General features: G+C 33.4%; 1 protein-coding gene across 4 annotated transcripts in view; it reads left to right on the top strand.

Moving 5' to 3' along the window:
- Positions 1–25,860, top strand: part of LOC145279819 (uncharacterized) — an 843,773-nt gene that overhangs the window by 659,000 nt on the left and 158,913 nt on the right. For all 4 annotated transcript variants that reach the window (XM_080131190.1, XM_080131191.1, XM_080131189.1 and 1 more), the window contains exons 33-35: positions 3,616–3,780; positions 7,896–7,986; positions 11,451–11,504. In XM_080131190.1, the coding sequence (XP_079987316.1) occupies positions 3,616–3,780; positions 7,896–7,986; positions 11,451–11,504 (310 nt within the window). The remainder of the gene's footprint in view (positions 1–3,615; positions 3,781–7,895; positions 7,987–11,450; positions 11,505–25,860) is intronic.

Raw genomic sequence — 25,860 nt, 5'->3', positions numbered from 1 at the left:
TCAAGTTTGTAAACGATATATATATATATATATATATATATATATATGATGATGATTGCTGCATCTTTCCAGATGATCGCCGTCACATTGAGTTCTCTGCACTCCCACCGCAGATTTCTACATCTTGAAGCAGATGTGACATACAAATTGAGCAATTTCCATCGAGTTGACTTCCTCTGGCGGTTGAAGGGTATTCCTATGAACAATCACATATCTTCTCAAACCAACAGTAGACTTGCAAACTTTGCTGCATTTTAAACAGATCGTTTGGTTCGAACTAATATGTGCAAAGTTGACCTGAACAGGAGTTTTGTGCGACTTAAGGTGGTTGACGTAGCCAGCTTTTGACAAAAGCACTCGTTCACAAGTGTGACATTTCCAGCTCTGTGAGTCATGGTTAAGACCATCAATCAAACCTTTTCTTTTCTCTATAGCATCATAATTTTCACGTCTAAGCTTTCGCCACTTAGGCGTTTGCAGAGTAAGTTCTTCCTATGTGTCGATGTCGCTTTGTAAGACTTTCAAATTATTCTTTGTAGAGTCCCTGAATCTCTTCCTAGGCTTGTGTTGAGGGCGCTTGCCCTTTTCCAGCTCCCCATAAAAAATTTGTTTTGGCAGACTACAATCTTTCACCCGAACCAAGTGGCCCATCAACCGCATGTGAGATCTGATTACAAGGGTCTCAACATTAGAGCAACATGCTCTCACAAGGACTTCAGTATCGGGTACTTGTGTTTGCCACTTGATGTTTATGATACGTTTCAAGCATTTTTGGTGAAATCGTTCAAGTCATTTAATGTGCCTTTGATGAATACAACAGTATGGTTAGCACACAAGTCTTATAAATGCAGATCTTAGTCTTATTACGAAATGAAATTTGGCGTGCTTTTTGTTGTACTGTGATGCCACGATCAGACCATACTCTCTTCTCAAACCTTCCAAAAGCTACAGATGCCTTCTGAATTCGCCTGTGGATTTCAGTGTCGAGACAGCTATCCCTCGACAGAGAACTACCAAGGTACACAAATGAATCAATTACTCCCAGTCTAGCACCACAGGCCATGATGTTCGGCTCCACGTATGGCTGACCCGGTGCAGGAGTGAACATCACCTTTGTTTTGGACAGATTGATCCTCAGACCAAAGGCAATGCAGGAGTCAGCAAAGCTATCCATGCTGCATATCAGTCTCAGTGTGCGACAAAAAACAGCATCGTCTGCATACAGTAACTCCTTGACCAAGACATGAAGCAGCTTGGTTCTGGCATTAAATCTTCTAAGATTATATATATATATATATATATATACTAGCGGGTCGCCTGGCGTTGGCCGGTCGTAAAATACGCTAAAATATGTTTTAATTCATGCAGATTTTGTATTTATTATTAGAGAGCCAATTTTCTATCGCTTATTATATTATACCCTAGAGATAGTGATGATTTTAAAAGTTTAAAAAAATATGAACGTATAAAGATTCTTGTAAAAATAAATTTTATTCAGTTTTATTCTTTAGAAAAAATATTTTTCCGGTACGCCACACAGATTTATCAAAAATGTTAGTTTTGTTTTAGAATCGAAAACATCGACTTCAACTTCGTTGTTGGATTTTTAAAAATAATAAACGTGGTTTTTCATATGTAATTTTATGTTTATCGCTAGATAAAGCTGTAAAAATAAGTTTGTTTTTTTTCTGTAGAAAGTTGTTTTTATTACGAAATGAAATTTTGCGTACTTTTTGTTGTACTGTGGTCCCAAAAAAGAATTACCGCCTACAAAAATAAATACAGCAGAATTCCTCTCCCAGAGAAGAATAATTTTTTGTGTATTGAAATAATATGCTAGCATGTCTCGGAAATAGTAGCTTGTTTTATGTTAAATTTATGTCAAAGCTCTAACTTCTTAAATAAATCTTTTTATATTTGTTTTATATAATTCTCATTAAATGTTTGTTAATATTTTTTTTGTTTTTTTTTTCTTTTTTTTCTTTTTTTTTTTTTTTTGCTTGTTTTGTTTTTGTTTGTTTTTGCTTTTTTGTTTGTTGTTTTGCTTATTTTTTGCGTGGTTCTTTTTTTTGCTTGTTTTTTGCTTGTTTGGGTTTTTTTTTGCTTTTTTTTTTCATCAATTCGCAATTCTAACTTTTTGCTGCAAAAGAAAAAAGGTGTTATTATAGATAATAATGCTATTCTCTATTTTTATTTTTTTTACATGTAAACAGCATAAAAAAACGTGTTAAAATAAAACAACAAAAATCAGTTTTCCATATAAATTTAACATAAAATCGTCATCTCTTTTGACCCAAACAATGTTTTAAAAACATGTAGCCTATTTGTTTGCTTTAAATCTTGGCCATATTAATCTTTCTGATCAACGTTATAAAATGCCATTGTTAAAATCATTAAAAGATTCGTCTACTTCCAACTATTAACCATAAGACCGGGTGATAATACGAAAAATAAAGTGATTGGTTATGATTATATGATTTTACCGTTCGGACTTAGGGTTAACTGTAAAAACATAGTTAACTGCCATAACAGTTAGAATGGCCCGAAATGGGGAATATTTTACGTAAAAAATATATGTGCAACTAACTCACACTCATAATTCTAAAAAAAATTGTGCGTGTGGGTGGGTCACAAGAAATCCTAAAAAATGTAAAATCTCATTGTTAATGAGAGGTTTTACTTTTAAATCTAGATATACTTTGTTTGCATTTGACAAACTTCTAAATGTTTTCTTTCGATGTATTCTATCCAGTATTTGGTAACTTCAGTTAATACATAGTCTGACTGGAACAATAACCCTCCCCTCCACACACACCTTACAAAATCTTCGCCAGTTAAGGATCAAAGAATAAATACTTTTTGTAATGTTTGAAATTTATTCATTTGGAGCAACGCCGCTCAAGAAAACATCAACTTTGTTGCAATATTTTTTTATATAATTAGAGAGCATGATTTAGAAGGTTCTACTTATAGACACTTTTGATGAGAATAGACCTATCAAATGGAGCCACGTTCCGCTAGCAACCAATCAAGAACTGGAATCGCTCCACAAAAATATTGGATCTTTTAGAATTCCTGCACATAATTTTTCGTGTCCACGCGAGAAAGATGTTTGCTTTTTTGTGCAAATTTTAAAGTTCGAGACTTCTACAGACCAGCTACTCACCAAAAACTCTTTTTTAGCTTGAGGACTTATACAGATTAGATACCTATCGGAGACATTTCTGAAATTAAACATCGCTTTCAATTTAAAAAAAAAAAAAACTTGTGGATTTATTTTGTAGGCTTTTTATTACTTTTAACCGGACATACAAACATACCTATATACACACTGCCCTTTATCTAATAAATAAACTACTCTCGTTCTCATCTTCCTAAAAATACCAACTTTGTCCGAGGAAAAACAAATCGGGAATTTTTGTTGTTTTTGTTTTGTTTTGTTTTGTTTTTTTTGTTTTTTTGTTTGTTTGTTTATTTTAGTACAGGGTGGGGCAGAACAACTTGCTTATTTAAATTTAATTGACAAACCAAATAAGCACGTTGCTTTGCCCACCCTGTATTAAGTATATTTTTAACCATTTCAACTACTTCTTATAATCATTTTCCTTTTTCCAGACCGATCTAAACGATACAGCTCGAATAAGCAACGTCCCATTTGGCGTTCCTAACATTGAGAAAGCTGGTAACTTCTGTCTTCTACACACCGAGGTCTTCTCCCAGGCCCGAAATATCAACATTCAGATGCCCGTATGGATCTCTTATAATCTCCCACCAAATAATGTAAGTCACTTTATTTAACCCCTATGTTTATTCTGCAAGAACTTAGTCACCTGGAGTTTGTAAAAAGCAGTGTAGTGGGTGAATTGCACGAATTTAGGTAAAAATGGCACCGGTAAAAATGGCAAAAGTGAATAAATAGGTCAAAATGACACGTTTACAACGGAGAAGTAGGACCGTTCGAGAAGTGCAGGCTAAGCTTTCATTCCTCTTGTTTAAAAAAGGACTCATCGCCCCCCCCCCACTAAATTAAATATTTTTAGTAGGCATTTACACAGGTAGAGGTGGGGGCTATGGCTTTTTTAAACAGATGCTAAACAAGATCAACGTAAAACTGAAAATGCTTTCTGTTAGTTTGACCGATTCTTTTAGCAAGCGAGTGTGAAAAGTTTTTAGAGAAGTAGAGATAAATACTATAAAACTTTATTGCTGTTATATCCACTCTTTTTTTTTCTCTCTACTCGTTTGACTGTTCATCAAAGCCATTATCACGGCACCAGCGTAAAGCCGGGCTTGTAAAATCAACAGTAGGTTCTTTGATATGTTAGGGGCGAGTCTGAAATGAATGTTCTGTTTAGAACACAACTGAACAATGATACTTGACTTTTGCGTTTTAAACTTTAATTCAAGCCATTATGTAAAAGCAATTTTATAAAATCAACATTAGGTTCTTTACAGTGCAATGTAGACTACACTGTATTGTGGACTAAGTCACTGTGAAGCTTCCTCTTGGTGCACACCGCGATGGGTCTTCAACTAGTGCAGGCAATCAGTTGATTCGATAGAAAAATGGACGATTTCACCGATTTTGATGACAATAAAAATATAGGCGTGTCAAACATTCGTTGATCGTCATTCAATCCGGGGCGACGTCGGATCCCCCAGCTAGTAATAGCTAATTTTCTTTCACAACAAAAAAAAAAGTTATAATTGCGATTTGGGGAAAAACATAAACAAACATAGACGAAACAAAAGCGATGATAATTTTATAAATATTGGCAAACCAGAACAGTAACTCGTTCAAAGTTAGCAGCAAACGGTGTTTGGTCAGATCCTTTTCCTGAACTTAAACTTCATCGGTAATATAACTTCAGGCGAGAGTCTCAAGTTTATTTATTTATTAAATTATTTGGTGAAAGTATAGAATAGTTAACACAGAATCTTTCTCTTCGTGTTAAGGGTGGCTTTTTAAATAATAATGTTATTATTTCAGCACGGTCAGTAACTTTTATTGGATGGATTTCTACCATTAATTTGTTTTGTTATTTATTTTTAAGTCATTATCGAGACTCTAGAGATATGACCCTATCGTAGAGGTCATTTTGCTAACTTTGCTTGCCTGGTTATTTGTACATTGGATGCTTTAGATTGTGGGAGGAAGAAGGAATTAGACGGGGAAATGGTGGGAGGAGAGTAATACTACTCACTGTACTACCCTCCTCCCATCAGTATGTTTCACAATAATCTAAGAGAAGCAGGGTAAGAAGGCGATGTAAATAAATAAATAAATTAAGTAAATTAAGAAAGGAAAATAATAGTAACAGCAGCAATATTTAATTATGAACGACAAATGATGCGATGATTTGTAAGGTAGGCAAGAATGGCTTGAATTAATACTAAATAAGAAATTATTAGAATTAATAAGACTATTAAAAGAGTGGCTTTAACTAATGATAAATATGGAGAAATTATAATAATGAAGAAAAGAAAGTTTAAGAGAATTTCTTTAATTCATAATAAATAAGAAGAAATTATAAGAATTAATAAAAAATATTGAGGAAATGTCTTTCATTAACAATGAATAATGGAAAATTATAAAGATTTGATGGAAATAATGTTTTAAATAATGGCTTGATTTAATAATGAATAATAATTTAAAAAATATAATACTTAATAATCAATAAGAAATTATGAGAATTAATAGGAATATTAAGAGAATGGCTTAATTTAATAAAATAGGTGAAAGTATAAGAATTAATAAAATAAACTTGAAGAGAATGGCATAAAGTAATAATATAAAAAATATCAAAATAAGGGAATGACATAAATTAGTGAGGAATAATAATAAATTATAAGAATTATAAGAATTTATTAAAAATAAAGTTTGAAAGAATGGCTTAAATTAATAGCAAATTTTAAGAATTAATAAAAATATTAATAGAATTGCTTAAATTAATGACAAATAATAAGAAATTATGATACTTAATTAAAAAGAAAGTTTAAATGGCTGGAATTAATAATAAATTGGAATTATAAGTAATAAGAAAAATATTAACAAAATGGCTTAAATTTATAATAAGTAATGAGAAATAATTTTTAAAATTACAAGAAATAATAAGAATATTTAGAGAATGGTTTAAATAAATAAGAAATAAGAAATTATAAGAATTAATAAAAATATTAAGAGAATGCGTTAAAGTAATAAGAAATTATAAGCAATTACGAGAATTAATAAAATATTAAAAGAATAACTTTAATTTATAATACTTAGAAATTATAAGAATTGATAAGAACATTAAGAAAATTGCTTCGATTAATAATAGATAAGAATAAAGAAATCATAAGAATAAACGTAAAGAGAATATCTTAAATTAATAAGAAGTAATGCGAAATCATACAATATATATATATATATATATATATATATATATATATATATATCGTCTTTTAATCGTCTTTTCATTTCATCTCGCTATTTTCATTTTTCAATTTCATTTTTTATTTTTTACTACTCGCCTAAGAATGACCAATGGAGGTCGAAAACGTTCGCGATTATAGGAAATTTCTTTGTTCACTCGAAAAAAAACGTTCGGAAAATGGCCCAACAAAGAGGATTACAAGAAAAACAAGCTAGATTTGTCTGTGCTATTTCATGAAACGTGCATATATATATATATATATATATATATATATATATATATATATATATATATATATATATACCACAATTATAAGCATAAAGAAGAAAAGGAATATTTATGGTACCATTTCTTTGCTTCTTATTTGTTCTGTTGCTGGTGAATTAATTCTGTTCATATTTTTTCCTTCTTTCGCCTTGAAGACACGAAAAACACGCATGGATATTTGTCGGTCACTTTATTTGCTGTAACATTTTTGTTTTATACATTCTTCCATCTGCAGTGAGAGTAACTGGTTCTGAGCTGTAACTAGTTTTGTTTTTTCATTTGCTAGCTATTCGACTGTTGTCGGTTCAGTTTTTTTTTTTATTTTATTTCTCTGCATACCGAACTATCAAGGAAACCACTCTTTTTTTTTTTTTTTTTTTTTTTTTTCAAATTTCACAATATTCTGTTCGTACTCCCCCTCCGAATTCTTTATTTAATTATAAAAATTGACCTCGCATACTTTTCATAACAATATTGCCCAAGTTACCCTATCTTCGAGAGGAAATCTCGTTACAGCAAGAAGAAAAAAAAAAGTTAAAAAGAGAAAGAAAACAGCAAAAAAAGCATAGGATATCTGGTTTCTGGATTTTTAGATAGGGATTTATAATTCATATTATTTGGATTATTCGGACTACTATCCGTAGAGGCTTATCAAAGCAATGGATTTCCTCATTAAAAGAGTGATTCATTTCAATCTAGTTAAAGTAAGGATCCGAGCAATGATGGGGAAAGGAGATGAGCTTTGTTTTATATGTATTAAAAGAGCAAGGGCCCGTAGCGTAACGAATATGGTACTAAGTAAAAATTCAGTTCTAAGCCAGAATCTTCTGGAAATAAAAATGCAATTGCGAATTACTTAAGGAATTATAGGAAGTTATTTTATCGTTAATGTTTTTTTTCTCTCAGTTTCAGATATTTTGCAAATAATATTTTGGAAATTAATTAAGGATAAATATAGCATTGAACAACGGCACATACGGCGAGAGACATCCTGAAGCTTCTCAGGCAATGCTTTGGCGACAACATTATCTCTCGCTATGGAAATGGCTGACGGAACGAGAGCATGATACCCCCTCTATAATCCAAATAGAACTATATAATAATGCTGAATCGAGGGATCACAGGTCTCTATTACCTTGTATAATTCCGAAACTTCAACGAAATGTCTGTATTCCTTATTCAAGTAAAATGTTTCCTTTTCTTTTTATTCAGTCCAGTAATCAGACCAATGTTAATCATTCTCTCTGTTCGACTTTTGATTCTACTACACTGAACATAACCACTGGAAACCTTTTTATTTCAGGTAAGTCATTCGAAAATCATTATCTTCAATTTATTTGAATTACTGACAAAATAAAGCGCTTAGAAGCCGTACAGTGCAAATATTTTTTAATGATTTTTTCCTCTATGTAAGCGCTGTTTAAATTTGAATAAAATTTGTAATTTTAAAAGCAGAATATTGTTTATTTCGATCATACATTTTTTTTCCCCCGCTACCCTCATCGGAGAAAATATATAAACAATAGAAAGTTAGATTACAGTATTCATGACTTTATTAACTTTTAAAAATTTCAATAGTTTACAGACTATTTCATTGGAACATGAACAACCATAATATTTTGGATACGTGTGATTCTTCAAACGTAGTTTTTTGTTCTTGATATTTCATACCCTCTTTTGTTGTAGCAACTGTTGTAGGATTTTTCAAACGCTCTCGGAGCGATAATAGCTAGTCAAAATCTTAATCTATAAATTCAGATGTCCATTTAAGGAATGTTTTCTTTATAATAAACTTAAAAATACGTATTATGTATATTGATCACACAACAACTATTTCGAGCCGTATTCTTGTCACCGATCCGACACGAATACCATTCAATGTCACATCATCTCACACAACAAAACACTAGTCAGCCAAAATAAGGAAAATAGAAACAGACAAAAATAAAATCATATAGGGTGTCAAAAAACGGTCACTGAAGGGTTGAAAATTTTTGTTATTTTACCGTTAATTATTTTTTTCTTAGTTTCAGATATTTTGCAAATAATATTTTGGAAATTAATTAAGGATAAATATAGCATTGGGCAACGGCACATACGGTGAGAGACACCCTGAAGCTTCTCAGGCAATGCTTTGGCGACATTATCTCTCGCTATGGCAAATAGCCACCACGTTCTCCAAACTTTACTAGGCCCGACTTTTTTCTTGTGAGGATATCTTAAAGAGAGAGTCTATGTTAACAAACCCCAAACCCTGCGAGAACCGAAGGAAAATATCAGGAACGAAATTAGGAAGTTAAATCGCAATCCAGAGATTCTGCAATCTATTATGAATAATGTTTTCGAAAGAGCACAAATATGTGAAGCTGAAAATGGGCAGCATTTAAAAAATATTATTTTTTCATGAATAAAGATTGTTATAATTTTCCATTTTGTTCTGAAAATTCCCAATATCTTAGTTTTTGTTCAAATTACAGAAAGATATCATCAAAAATAAAGAATTTATTTCAATTCAAAACCCTTCAGTGACTTTCTGGAAAACATAATTACATACATCGACTAAAGTACTAGAAGCAATGCTTATAAAACATCAACCCCATATTTAAAATCAAAATCTTTTGATACGCATGTAATATTGTGGGAGTCTGTGAGATGTAAACTGTGTATATTTTCATGAGTTTCTATTATCGTCTAGTGACGAGTGAATATACGTGTGTATATATACTTGTGGTCGTTTATCTAAAGTTCTCTGTGTGTATATCTACATTTAAATACAGTTCATGACGGGACAAGAATAAACATAAACACCTTTACAACACAATAACATTTATTTGGGGTTTCAAGATCTGACCAATCCGGAAACATATCTAGTCCATCTTGGGTCTTGTCTTGATGAAAAAGCTGCAATGAAAATTCTCCCAAGAACGACTCGATTTTTATTTTTAGTAACTTTTTATTCCAGAGTGTTTTTCCCCTCTTCGAAAGTTGCACTCTCCATCGTTCCTTACATTTACTAGGCGTAAGACCTTTCGCTCTCTCGTGCTTCGAGACATTACGACCGGTCGGCACCTCAACTGTAACTCCTCTCTCTGACCACCCAACTCTAAAATCTCTAAAAAAAACATCTCTAAACGACGTCATTAGCATACGTCACTAAGATAAATGACGTCATTAGTATACGTCACTAAGATAAATGACGTCATTAGTATACGTCACTAAGATAAATGACGTCATTAGCATACGTCACTAAATGACATCATTAGTATACCACTAAATGATGTCATTAGTATACGTCGCTTAATCGCCTGATGATTTTACATATTATTTCTAAGTTGTCAACTAAATTGTTATGATAACATTTTTAAGTGAACATTCCTAAATCAATGTAAATATTTATTATAAATATTTTTATTATTCTAAAGCATAGTTTTAGCTCCCAAACTTTTAAGATTAAATAATCATAATAATAATCCACCATCACACATTTCGATGTTGCATGATCAATATACAACACTCTTACTAATATATGAAGCGTATTCCACGATTAAAAACAATAAAGCAATATAAAAACACAAATACATATATATATATATATATATATATATATATATATATGAATAAAAATAAATAAAATATGTAAAGAAATAAATAATATAACAAAACATAATTGATATATATATATATATATATATATATATATATATATATATATATATATATATATTACATATAAACAATATACTAATAATACGTCCTTCCCTTTCTTCACTGTCAAAACACCTCATGGCCCCTTTTTTTTTTTTTCGTCACAAGAAAGGAAGCGGTTATTTACAAAATAGTCGCGGAAAAGAAACGTATTTTCTAACGCCGACGATACGACAGTCTCATTTTGTCTAGAGAAAAGCAGTAAAAAGATTAAATATTATTTTCATAAATGATTTTTACTCTACTTATTTTCATTTGCTCCACTTTCCAGTGCAATGATTTCTTATCCTAAAGTCAAGATAATTAATTCTCTGGAAAAAATAATGACTAATGTGACCTGTTATTCCCTTAAGAATATATACGACAGATCAAAAGTGCTTAAAGATTTGAGTTCAACATGAGTCCAAGACACAAGCCACGCGCTGTTCTGGAAGCAAGATGTGACTATCGACCAGAACGACACAATTACACCACAAAATTTAAAATTTAAATTTAAATACAACATAATCATATTGACACATCGGTCCCTCATTAGATTACAGATGTTAAGCATCGTTGACCCTGGCCAGAACTAAAGTGGGTAACCATTTGGAAATACTAGGTTTTGTATGTGCTCTCCATTTATTTCGGCATGGTTTCTAGTCTATCTGGACTTCTCTTTGCCATTGAAATCAAACAGTATAGGAGTGGTTTAGAATTACGCAACTCCTGCATCATATTCCAGTCCGTATCATCCATCATCTCTTCAAGGTGATCACATGGTCTTCGTCGTTCCAAGAGGAATAAGCACTATTTTTACACACGTTCCTGGTTAGCTGTGTTTTGTTAAAGAACTTAACTGATCACAGACATTGTATGTAATGTGTTCCGGAGATGTTACCATTCCAACAAGCCACGATTTCATGGAGCAATAATCACAATAAAATAGATAGGAACAATTTATTACTTCCATCTTTAATCTGCCACAGGTAAAAATGTTGCACCATATTTTATTTATTTATTTATTTATTTATTTTGCTTTTATCATGAATTTATAACTATTTGTTCATATCTGTTTTACAGGAGAGAAAGATAACCCTTTTTCTGCTGTCCCCATGTTCAAAGGTTTTAAAGAAGGTAAGTCATTTACCCACGCAAGCACACGTACATACACACACATTATATATATATATATATATATATATATATAAACACATGGTAATTATTTTCAGAAGTAAAGTAACCAAAGGAGGTGTGATTTATAATGTCTACAATTAATTGCTGTTTCCCGTTTCGTATTTAAGAGTTTATTCCTATCTTTAAATTTCGTGATAAAGAGTTTTTCATTCAGTAAAAAAAAGGGGGGGGGGGATTTAGTGATTGGCAAGTTTTATTTTGTTTTTAAGATTTCTAATTGAACAATTCGTGTTAATTTCTTCTTTTTTTTTTTTTTTTTTTGCTAGTTCATTGTAATATGAAGCCAATGATGTCTTATCACTATAATTTGGATTTATGAAGGAAATTTTATTGCCAGTATATCTTTGTTTGAAATCTTCCTTTGCGCTAATGTTAGCTAGATATATATAACAGAAGTTGTTAAACAGTTTTGTTTGAGGAGACATTTAGATTTATGGATACAGCTACATGTTTTAGTTTTTTTACTCTGGTTAAATTCTATGCCATCATTTAAAATCTATTATGTCTTCTTATTATTTTTTTAAGTTACTGCTGCAGCTGTATCTTAATTTAATAATATTTTTATTATAAATGTTGTGGAGAATATTATTGGTGGGAAATACAGCCTAATGAGATTTAAGAATTTTTCTTGTGTTGGTTTTAACCATTTGATTGAGGGGAGGGGTAAATCAAATCATTTTTCTTTTACGAGCTTTTCTAGATGCTGGGCGTGTTATTTTGTAGGCTATATATATTCTAATTTAGTATATTTTTATATCCGCTGTTTACAAGGGCCTTATTGTAAAAATGTTATATTCATTAACTATTTCCTTGGATGAGGAGTTAAAACTAATTCTTCTGCTAATGGATTTGAAGGTATATTTAATGATAGATTTAGGATGATTTGAGAGAGGGTGGACATATATAGGATTGCTGATGTCTTTTTCTAGGGTTCATAAGTTGCCTTATTAAGGTTCAGCATTACATCTAGAAAGTGAATTACTTCAATGTTCGTGGTAATATCAATCTTAAGATTGATTCTTTTGACTTCTTTTATGATAATTTTTTATGTTGTCGCAGTTTTTACTAGAAGAATACAATCATCTCTATACAAGCCGATAGTATCAACTTCTACGTCTTTAGTAAGATTGTATAGAATGCATAGTCCAGCTGCCCGTCATTTCTGCAGAGTCAAGAGATCTCATAAGAATATAAAATGGCCCAGCTTGATTTTTAACGCATTATCAGGACAGTGTTTCTACATTTTCTAATAATATCAATTTCGTTCATGGAGATATCGGTAAGGTGAAAAGAAAATTCCATGGCGCCATTGAAAAGTTCTTTAGTAATAGAAGGATAGCAATTTATGATTGACGCAATTAGTTGGTTCTCTAATATAAAAAAAAAACAAGGATAAATGTTTTTCATTCAATTTGATATCATAAATTACTATTCTTCTATTACTAAAGAACTCTTCAATAAATATACTAGCAGGAGCGCCAGGCGTTGCCTGGTCGTAAAATTCGCTTCAATATGATATTTTAATCAACGCAGATTTCGTATTTATTATTATAGTGTCAATTCTTTATTGATTATTTTATATTATGTTGTACCCAATATATAGTCATGATTTCCAATGTAAATAGTAATATGATTTGGGTGCCATCAGCGAGACTCGAAACTGAAACATTTCATAAACTTTTGTTTTCTTCGCAGATGGTCTGTACTTGAGGCCGTACAAAGCAGTAAGTAGAAAAACTTAAATTTAGGGAATATTTATCCATTTATAATGTCTTTTTTATGTCCAAATAAGGCATGAAGACACTTGATGTAAGAATTTAAGAAACAAAAAGAAAACACAACCAACAGTCTCGACAGAAGACTTCGCTCTCATTCCTGCCACTGACCCATCCTTCACAAACCTGGGATATCCTGTCCTCACTGATCATTGTATATCACCAGATTGTACACCCATCAAATAGCTCTGAACCGGAGGTTACTGATCAACAGAAACCTTCTAAGAATAATACCACACCAAATGGTGAATGTTTCTTTTCGGTCGACAGAAACAGAAGAGCAGCAGCAGTCAGACGCGAAGAAGGGCGCTTTGAGATTGCTTCCAGAATCAACAAAACGGGGAGGGAAGATTATCTGTAACCCGAAATTTAAATAAAAATGTGACGGAGAGTGTTATGATGTGATGTGTAGCGTTAGTACGCATGCGCCGTATCGACTTAAAAAAAATTGGATATTGGTGCGTTCGTTTGTTATGAATCCCTAATTAATATTATTATTAAAAATTATCCAATGAGAAGTGTTATATTGATAGATTCCAACCCAGAAAACAAAAAAATTCTTCCTCATTTATTAGAAGCAGCACGCATGGTATGTGAGGACTAAAAGTTTAAAGTTAAGCGGGAGTTACGAGGTTATTTAAAGTAAACTCAAGTTTTACTTTCTACTCTTCTCCATTAAATAATTATCTTATTAACATTGGACAAAAAGTTATTTGAATTTTCACGAAGGGCCTCTACCATATCCCCCCCGTCTATAAACCTAAATTAAAGTAAATTGATTTCATATTACCTAAACTTACGCCGAGCAGCTCTGTTCCAAAATTCATAATGATTTGTTTGTTTTTTTTAGTTTAGGAGATATATATATATATATATATATATATATATATATATATATATATATATATATATATATATATATATATATATATAATCAAGTTACAATAAGTTTACTAAGGTAATCAAAATGGTAAACTTAAAATATATTATAAATATTAAAGGGTTAATATTTACAAGTAAAATAAACTCAACCAGATGTAAAAAGCTCAATAAAACCGAAAAGGAAATAGAGCTTATAATATATATATATATATATATATATATATATATATATAAACGACTATAATTTTTTTTCCTGTGTTTGTATATTTATATTCATATTAACATCCCTTTTTTCTATTTATTTAAAAAGAAAATACAACTTTGTTATATATCGGTCGTTGAATTGCATTTATCTGCAAAAGATCTAGCTAATTTGCATAATGTTTTGAACATTCATTTTAAGTTTTTAGTTTTTCCCCCGTTTTCCTATTGAATTATCTTCTTTGGTTAACTATTACGTGTAATTATATTCATGCAGATATTCTACATGATTTATACTTGCGTAATATTTGCGTAAAAAGCTTATAGTAAACACAAAACTCTATATATATTTATGTATGCGCATATATTTTTGTTTAAAAAATTTTTCTACTAAATTCCTCCGTCAGTTTTTTATCTACAGACATGAAACTTAAAATATAGGGTATTCGCACCCATGCGAAACTTTATATTTGGGTTTTAGCCGGGAAAAATCAATGCAAAAGTTTGAAAATTTAAAAAAAAAAATGAAATTTGCCAGGTAAAGGTCGAACGACGGTATTACGAATATGGATGCGTGACGTAATAGAAAATGTAAATTCGTAACCTAAACTTTTTGGTTTCGATTCTCGTGGCGCACGAGTAATTTTTTTTTTTTTTTTTACTTTTGAAAATCATTATTATATATTGGGTCCAATATAATAATAATAATAATAATAATAATAATAATACGAAATCTGCATTAATCAAAATATATTTAAACGTATTTAAACTGGGCAATTCCAGGCGGCCTGCTGATATATATAAATACAGCTTTTGAGATTTGAAAAAAAAATCACTCGACCGCCGGTTGAGTGTGAGGGAAAATTTACTCGCCCCAAAATATTTTTACTCGTCCGACTTTATATCTTTGTTTCAGTCAATAATAGTAAATAATTTTACAACAATTCAAGAAATTACCGGGTGTATAATCTAACAAGAAAATATTTGTTTAACTCTTGTAAATCAGCTATTTTATTACTACAAACATTTTAGTAAATATTCAACAAAACGTTAAAATACAACACCAGTTTCTTTATATAGCATCATTCATATTATCGTTCCATAGAAATAAGAATTATTTCTTCGGATGCTGATACGTAGTATCAAAATGACAATTGAAATATAAATAATTCAAGACTGTGTTTATTGGTACCGTTAGAAAACGAATATATCAAATTTTATACACAAAGAAAACATAATGTAAAATCACACCCTTGAAATAAATATATTTTTAAATGCAAAACAAATATTAGAGATTCATTTTTTCATTAAAACATTTCAATATGAAGTCTCTAATTGAAAAATATTCTGAAACACAATCATCTCAGCAGCTCAAAAGAATCAGAAATAGTTATTTACAACAATTACTGAACAAAACTCGAAGCGAGATCATACTAAAAATGGACATTTAGCATCATATAGCATTGAACATTTCAGCGAAATTTATATAGATTAACCTAGTAATTAAATAGCTTTGTTAATGAAACAATGAAGGTTTTTGTTATACATTTATTCTATATTTTATTTTTTACAAGGCAAGTCGAAATATTATATCAAGTATAACATGTTACTAATAATCAACCGTCTTGATATTTTTATGTGTTTACATTTTAATAATTCATGTCCAGATTTGTTTACATCCTGATACATTTCTATTGTCCCTGGAATAAATAATGTTTGTTTACAAAAAAACAAAACTGAACCGAAAACTGATTACTTACTTGTATAATTTAATTTTTAGTGCGTGCTTGACGGAACGATGCGTTTCTCTCTTTCAAATGTTCGTTTTTACTTTTGCAAGCATGAAGTGTATGTAGTTGTAAGCGTCGAAGATTTTTTTCCAAATGAATTTCAAAATCAGAGAGCTAAATGAAGGCGACATTTTGACTACACACCGAATGTGTAAATTTGACGTCTTGTTGACCTTTAGCGTGGCCACTCTTTTTTCAATACGATATTCCAACGATCTCACACCTAGAGAGTAAAGAATTCACAAATTATGAGACATTTTAAATCACCGCATATTTGAGGGTCGAGTTTTTCCTGTTTCTTTATTTTAAAAAATTTTTATCGACTGGCAAGTGAGTGATTTACGACTTTAAGCACGGCCAATGAGAGTAAGAAGGCCTGTTAACTGAAAAATGTCTGTAGGCAATGTAGGTAAGATTTGTCAGACTTCCAGTACTATATGAGGGCCATTTGTAAAAGAGTAATAAAACATTTTTAAAAAGAAAAAGTAACACAGTTCGATTAATATTTAAACTGAACTTTATTCAATATAAAATATAAACATTATCTATGTAACATTAAGTAATTTTAAAGCAATATACAATTTAATACTGATAAAACTGAATTATTAATTTAGGGAACAAACAATTAAAGAAACATTAAGCACAAATATTTCTTGGCCCTTGGAACATGATCTTTACCTTTTCTGTCCTCGGTCGGTGAAGGAGAAATCTTTCATGACTGAGATTATTTTTGTTCCTATCCAGAGTGCCCCTTATTGGGAGGCTGGATTTTGCCCACAAGATTATATGTTGAAATATTTAAATAACTATTACTTTAAATACAGAAATTATATTTAAAGTTTTGGTTTTTCTCTTCTCTGTCCATTCTTTTCCCCCATGTTTTTCATCAAAATGTGTAGCGTATTAGTTGTCTCACAGGCCATCATCAGTCATCGCTCACTGGCAGTAACCTGTGGTGTTCCCTGGAGACCAAGTGACAACAAGTCTCCCCAGATTTCCAGTGTTCTCCACTTCTTGACCACTTGTGCATGTTATCGCAACATTGTCACTGATTTCTCGTTGGCATCGGCCATTAGCGTTTCCTGGGGTTTGAGTGACAGAATGTCTTCCCAAGGTACCAGATTTGAACTGAATACTTCCAGTGGAGATTTGGTTAGTACTCTCCCACCTCGGTCTTTCCATCCTCCCTGACCCTTCACAACAAGTTGGTGTGGTGCCAGTCGATGTCATCTACACCAGTTTTTATTATTATTACTATTATTATGATAATAATAAAGGTGCTTGTGCAGTATATGCACGTGTATTTTAAATAGTATGTTCAAGTTAAATTAAATTTTGGGTTTGTATTACTGTACACATAGATTCAAAAATGTTGTCAAAAAACAAATATAACAAATAAATGTTATGAAAAGCAAGATAAGTTACTTTTCTACTTAACTGGATATGTTTTTAGGGGTTTGTATTATTATATACATAGATTCGAAAAAGTGGTCAAATATCAAATATATACCAAATAAATATTATCAAAGGCAAGATAAGTTACTCTTCTACCTATCTGGAAAGGTTTTTAGTGGTTTCACTCACATGTAATCGCTTCAAAAATCGTACAGTGTTTATCGATATATTTTAAAAAGGAAAATGTCGGTATGTTCGCTATTGAACTCGGTAAGTTTGGAAAAATGAGTTCAAACAAACAAATTATACAAAATATTGTTAGAAACCCACCGAATATCTGTCCACCTATGCCACGGTAACATATCGAGCGAGTTTCTAACAGTATTTTGTATAATTTTTTGTTTAAACTCGTTTTCCCAAACAAGCATGCCGCCATTTGCATTTTTCAAATACATCGGTAAACATTGTATGGTTTTCGATCCGAATAAACACTTTACATTAAATAAAAACACTAAAAATTTATCCAGTTTGGTAGAAAAATAACTTATCTTGCCTTTGATAACATTTACTTGTTATACATTTGTTTTTTGACAACTTTTTCGAATCTATGTATATAGTAAAACAAACCCTTCATGTAAATCATTTACAGTTAAAATGCTATAAAAGACAAAAACTTGAAGTTTTAAATATATTTCATAGAAATAGATTACGCCCGGTGCTAAAATATTGAAAATTCACCGATCGTAAAAATAAAAAAAATTAAAAAAAAAAAAAACTGCCGTGAAAAATGCTAACTTTAAAATATTTGGAAATGCTCAGTGAAAAGTTTTATTTATTATTAAAAGAACGGACTGGAAAATATTATATAATAATTGTTTGTTTTGCAATAAAAACATAAATAAATAAATAAATAAAATGAAATAGTCGACTTTCTCCGATAAAAATTAAAGTTCAAAAACGAGTTCACTTACTATATTTTGTTAGATTAAAATTATCCTAATGTGCAGTTATAATAATTATTATCCAAATGGAGAATTGTTCTTTCTCTTTGGAACATACATAGACAATCGTTAACACAGACATATTTTTTATGCCTGTTGGTGTGACCGCGTGGTTGAATGCCGGAAACTATCTGTACCTACAAGTTGATCAGGAAGTGACGTTACGCTGTCATGTTTACTGGCTTACTCTCTCGGTAGTGGTGCTTTTAGTCGCCCCAAGAATTTTCAATCGACTCTTGCGACCGGTCGTGTTAAGTCTCAAAGGCTGTATATATATATATATATATATATATATATATATATATATATATATATATATATACTCGTGTTTGTATCCTAATTATCCGATACTAACTGAAAGCTGAAGAGATATACTTTACATTTAAAAACGGTTGTTTGAATAAACCAACTTAACAGACGAATTATCAAACATTTTGTTTCTTCTTTTCAATTTTAAATTCATAAATAAAATGTACCTTCAGTTACACGCTGAGTGTACTGCACCTACAGCTTAACCTTCGTAAAACTAAATATACAGTAACTGGGCAAAATTTCTTAGCTCAATTCCTAATACCTACTCAAACTATAAGTTATCCTGAACCTAAACTAACATAAAATAAAAATAAAAAATGGAAAAACCTCAGGTAAGAGTCCTAATCCGCACTAACGCTTTTCTAACAAGCCTCCCCACGAAACCGCTTCCACTGCATGCCCCTAAATCACTTTGAGGAGTGCAACTATTCATTAGATATATAACCTCTACAAACTAACCCTGTAACATTAACTAACCACGCGGGTCGCAGAAATATATGGAGTAGGACCCAGGCGCGGAGCAAACCCTCTCAGGGCTGATGGACCCAGTAGATCTTCCCAGATCACCCGTCTAGGAGAAGGAAAACTCTGAAACTAAACCAAAGGGGAGGGAGGTCTCTCCAGTCTTGGACGACAATCTTCCTAGAGCTGGTGACTCAAACAAATTACCGGTCTGCAAACCTAAATTGCTTAAGAAGTAGATAGGCTCTGTCTATCGCCGGCTTCCATACTCCTTCTTTGCCTATTAGTCAGGCGCAGAGACACTATCACAAGTGAATCGACAAAACACTTAGTGGTAGATCTTGTTTCTTGTCTAGGGCATTGAATGCAGTTCCCCACTCCCGACACATCCCACCCCTCATAACTGGGCACTTGGGAGTGCTTGAGTACCACGCATGCCTGTGCAATTAGATTCGGGTGGTCTTCTTCTGATGGGCTGAGGGTACCGGATTGACAGTTCCTGGCTGCTGTTTCCGACTGGTAGTACAGGTCCCTTACTTTGGTAGCTCTTAGAGCGGCTGCTCCATCAACAGTTGTATAATATCGGGAGTTTGTAGTGCCATGTCGCGCATGGAAAGGGACCCTGCACTCATCCCGATGGGCTTTCCCGAGGCCACAGTCCTAGTTGAGGAAAGGTCAGCTAATGGTCTACTTGTGTTGCATGTCTGATACCCTGCATAACCTCTTGTTCAGCCCCCCCTCACCTAACTGAAACTCTTTAAAAACATGATGACAGTACAATAAAAAAAAATAAGCTTAAACCAGGCCTAGGGACAAACAAATCCAATTCGCCTCCTCCCTTGAGGCTTGCATTCACTAACATCCGTGGGCTTAGAACTAATTTAGCTGATGTTGAAGCATTTCTCCTAACAAATACCCCGGATATCTTAGCACTAAGCGAGACTAACCTACACTCCTCCATCCCCTCTAACTACTTTAACATGCCTGGCTATCTCCCACTCTGCCGTAAGGACTCTGACAGACATATGCACGGACTTGGAGTCTACATTCGTAACACCCTCCCCCTGACTAGAGAAACAAAGCTAGAAACGGACGATCAACCCTTTATGTGCTTTAGACTAAACATACAATACAACATTAGCTACTTTTATTTTCTCTACCGCTCTCCCTCAACCCAGGACTGCACCATAATAAACAAAGTCTCTGACAGCATAGACACAGCACTCTCCCTCGACACTAGCGCACAAGTACATGTATTTGGTGACTTTAATGTTCACCACAAAACTAGCTTGGATTCTCTACTCACACGGATGCAGCGGGCAGCACAACACATAGTTTTGCTATATCTCACTCCCTATCACAAATGGTTACGTTTCCAACCCGTTTCCTTGACCAGCAAGAACAACAAGCATCACTTCTAGATCTATTTCTGACTACAGTTCCCGAGGATTGTACAACAAATTCTGACAGCCCACTCGGGAACGCTGACCATGCAGTGATCATTGTAGAAATCGCCCTAAATTTTAGACCCAAAACTGAAGAACCAGTGCTCAAAACAACGAGATATTATAAAAAAAGGAAGCCATCAGAGATGCTCCATGGGGAAATAATTTTTCTCTTCCTGCTGAACAGTGCCCAAATGAAACCACTGAATAGTTCAAAACAGCAATGGAAGCACATGTTCCCATGCGGAAATTTTATAGCAAGCCCCACTCTCCCCAATGGTTTACTTCGACTTGCGCAACTGCCATTGCTCAAAGGCAGCATGCATACCGCAGATTTAACCGACATAAGTCCAATTCAAACAAACAGAAGTATATAGAAGCTAGAAGTATCGTTAAGAAAGAAATAGCGACAGCTAAGGGAGAATTTACTGAAACCACTAAAAAACGCATCGAAGCACAAAAATTAGGGACTCGTGAATTCTGGAAACTCTACAACGGTGTGGTAAATAATGTGCAATCAACAATTCCCCCGCTAACCAACAATCACGAGGTTGTTTGCTCAGCAACCGACAAGGCTAATATGCTTGCCAGCCGGTTTACCTTGAACTCCACACTGGACTCCACCAAGCACCCCCTGCCTGACTTTCCTTTGCGGACAGACGCCACGCTAGACGATCTAAAAATCACCCCTGCTCAGGTACATGCTATCATAAAAAAACCTTGACACTTCAAAAGCATGTGGACCTGACTCATCCCAGCTGTGCTATTAAAAAAGTGCTCAGCCGAAGTAGCTCAAGTTCTCTCCAAACTCTACAACAAATGCCTTAATGAATCATGCTTTCCGGGCTGTTGGAAAACTGCTTCTGTGGTACCAATATTCAAGAATTCTGGCGAAAGAACTGACCCATCAAATTATCGCCCCATTAGCCTCCTCCCACTTTTCGCCAAAATATTTGAGACCATAATTAACCATGCTCTAGTCCGGCACCTGACAGATGCTAAACTTCTGACTGACAAACAATATGGATTTAGACAAGCCCGTTTCACAGCTGACATCCTAACTGTAATCTCTGAACGTATATACCATTCACTGGACAAAGAGGGGGGCAGAGCGGTAGCTCTAGATATATTTAAGGCTTTTGACAGGGTATAGATCATACGGTATCACTGGTAGAATACTTAACATAATTAAATCCTTCTTAGATAAGAGAAAAATCCAGGTTGTACTCGACGGTCGTACATCTAAACAGTGTGATATAAATGCGGGGGTGCCTCAGGAGTCTATCCTTGGACCTCTATTGTTCCTAATATTTATTAATTACCTCCCCGACAAAACTGCCTCTGAGATGGGTATATATGCTGATGACACTACACTCTATAACAGGCATGACAGGAAAACAAATGAACACATATCTAAAGAAATGGCAAAAACACAAGAGGATGACCTCCAATCTGTAGTGGAATGGGGACATAAATGGATGGTCACATTCAATGCTACCTAGACTAAACTGGTTTTCTTCAATAATTACAAGAAACCTTCTCTGCCACCAATAGCAATGGCCAGTGACTTCCTGTCTGAGAGTACATCTTTCAAACTGCTTGGCCTAACGTTCACAGGAAACATGAGTTGGAACAATTATATTGAAAACATTGCCAGGGCCGCTGCGAAAAAGGTAGGCTCTCTCTACCGTGCTAGAAAACTACTGACACCTGGAAGTATCCTGTACCTCTATAAGGCCACCATTCGCCCATGTATGGAGTATTGTTGTCACATTTGGGCTGCTGCATCTGCTACTAGTCTCTCGCTCCTAGACAAGGTTCACAAAAGAGTCGCCAATCTGATACGCCCTGAACTGGCATCTAAGCTTCAGCCTCAGTCTCATCGACGAAACGTTGCATCCCTCTGCCTGTTCTACAAGTATTTTAATGGTGAATGCTCTGACAAACTGCAGACACTTGTGCCCCACGACGTAGACACCCTCGACAAACCCGACAGGCAGCAAAATCCCACCCCACACAGTAGAGATCCCTAGATGTAAAAGATCTTTCTACACCAGTAGTTTCTTCCCCAGAACCGCTAGACTCTGGAATCCCATTCCAGGTCTCTGCTTCTCTAACTTATATATTTCCACTACAGTGAAACGATCTAATAAAACTCTTTAAAATCGTTAACCTCAATCTTGGCACGTCTTTTATATACCATAATCACTAAGTGTGACCGAAATCTAAATGATGAATAATGCACGACACCATATGGTATAGGCCTTGAAAATAACTCCAGATAATGCCTATATACATCTACTCCGGGTGATTATGTAACATACCAGCGTATGGATACGTGTGTATACATAGTCTTCTACGTGCACAAGATCCATGGGTACAACTATTTACAAATAATTAATATAACCCTCAGTAAAGTCATATCATTGCTAATTAGTAGCAAATAACTAGGAGGAATTCCCAAAAACCATATTCTTTTAAAATAATCATTATCTCTGCAATAAAAAAAATGACTGCATTTGACCATCGTAAGTTTAGTAATGACATATTCTGAGTTTTGCAATTACGATCATTATGAAAAGTTTTAATAACAAATTTACAAATACACCAAATAATAAACCAACATTAAATGAAAAAAATGAAATAGTAATAAATATTAGGGTGGTCTAGTAAAAACTGATTTTGTTTAAGTGAGAGAAAAACTACCATCATCAAACAAATTTCTTTCCTTTTCTCTCTTTCTTCTCTCTTTCATCTCTCTTCCTTCTTCTTCCTCTTTTTCCTTCTCCCCCATTCCATCTCCCCCTATTTCCTCCTTTCCTTTCTTTCTTACGCCTCCTACCCCATTTCCTTCCCCTCCACCGTTCATTAGAAGCCCAAGTAATGGTCAACAAATCCGGGTAAATCCTAACCTTTTCCCAGATACAAATAGGAATGCTAAAATAAAACAAATAATAAAAAGGAATTTAAGCTATACTTACCCTTGAAGTCTCAGACTGGCAGCGGACAGCAGACAGGCGAACCATATATTTATTTAAGATAAAATCTGCATGTGCTTTGGCTTTAAAACCTAATTCCTCAACCCCCTAACCTTACAAACTCCATTCCCTAACACTAACATGAAAATGAATGAATAAATACACGGGTAAATAAGTAAATAAACAAATAGGAAAACAAATAAACTAACAAACCCGCACCCAATCAACCCTGTTCTCCGCACAGCTGAACTTTACCCCATGACCCATTTACAAAAAATAAGAAAAAAACATTCATTTGCTGAAAGTTGATTTTCGTTTTTCATTAAGAATTCCGCTTTCGAAAATAAACGTTGTTGCCTGAAGATGTCTCCAGTTACTAAATATTAGAAGACTGAAACATGCTCATGACTGTGTAGCACTTTTTTGATAGTACACACATCAAACTCTAGTCCCCTTCAAAGTAATCTCCTCCGCCTGCAATGCACTTGTTGTACCATTACAACAACTTCTGGGAGGCCTCATAGAAGTCCTCTTGTGTAAATGTGTCAAGGACCTTCGTCACAGCTTCTTTCATCTCATCAATTGTCTCATACCGACAGTCTCTAAGGGTTTCCTTGACCTTAGGGAATAACTAAAAGTCACAGGAGCAAGGTTTGGACTATAGGGAGGGTGAAGAACTACCTTGATGTCCATCTTGGCCAAATAGTCTGCGATCTTCTCTGAGTACCCTTGAGACAAACTTCGCGCAAAACTTCCGCATCTTCAGTTCATCGCAAATGTGTATACAGTTTCCACACTATGAACTTTTTGTCTCTATATACACACGACGGTCCTTATTAATGAAATTCTTTATCTGACGAATCAACTCTGTTGTCCTGACTTCCGTACTCCTCCCACGCCTCTTATCCTCCTTCACAGACTCCATGCCTTCCTTGAATCTCTTATGCCACTCAAAAACTGATGATCGATTAATGCAAGATGGTCTAAATGCAGCCTTAAGCATTCTATGCATTTCTGTGGCATTTTCAAGTTTAAAACATAATTTTATTGCATATCGTCTTTCTAAAGTGTCTTCCAGTCCAGATTGTATTTTTGCAATTGACCAGCTGTGATAATCAAGCTTTAGTAGGGTGTATTCTAATTCCTGCTGTAACCATTCATTTGAACCTGAAATCATAAAAATTGGTCAGTCATGTCATAAAATAATTTTCAGGAGTCTACGACAATTTTAAATGCATGTACAAAAAAATCTGAAGACTTACTGAAGGCACCTCGTGTGTGTGTGTGTGTGTGTGTGTGTGTGTGTGTGTGTGTGTGTGTGTTGGTAAATTGTAGTGAAGTATGTTGCCAATAACTTGGTATAATTAAATTAAAAATTATGTAGTCACAAAAATGTTTAATTTGTCAGTTTAAATGCTATTTAAGTTCAACTTTAAAAACCTGCGAAGATAAATTCATATATTAAATGATTAACATGGTTAGAACTCATATAAATGCAGTCTGAACAGTGATTATAGCCCATGTGTAAATTGTCCTCTCAAAAGCAATCCTTATCATTGTCCTTTTGGACACATTAAAAAAAAACAAATACGTATTCCGACTAGGAAAATTGTTTTTCTCAATATTCTGTTTTATTAAATTTTTTTTTTTTTTTTAGATTCTATTTTTAAAGAGTTAATCAATTAAGAGAAAGCAAATATCCATAATTTACTTACTAAAGTCTCTTTAAAATGTAAACGCGTTGTCTCCTTCTTCATTGGCAAAATGTGAACAGATCGCTTTTTCGACTTTTTTATTTATTGTGCCCGTGTCGCTGGGATATTTCTGGAATGTTCTGGGCATGGCATTCAGCTTCTTGAGGGAATAAACGATAATACGATAGGTCTATCACCTTTGGATAAAGGGATTAATATGTCGTCGGCCACGTCAACCGGGGCATCTTTTCTTGGAGTTCTTGGCATCATTAAGCGTCATTAGTGTCAGCGATCTTTGGTGTTGCTCGTATAAACTAAGCGATAGGCACATGTTCTTATAAATATAGAAATTTATTTAAAC

The sequence above is a fragment of the Euprymna scolopes genome, chromosome 7, assembly GCF_053919585.1.
Source record: "Euprymna scolopes isolate OS-2025 chromosome 7, ASM5391958v1, whole genome shotgun sequence".
NCBI lineage: Eukaryota > Metazoa > Mollusca > Cephalopoda > Sepiida > Sepiolidae > Euprymna > Euprymna scolopes.
This window is presented reverse-complemented; position numbering and strand designations above follow the sequence as displayed.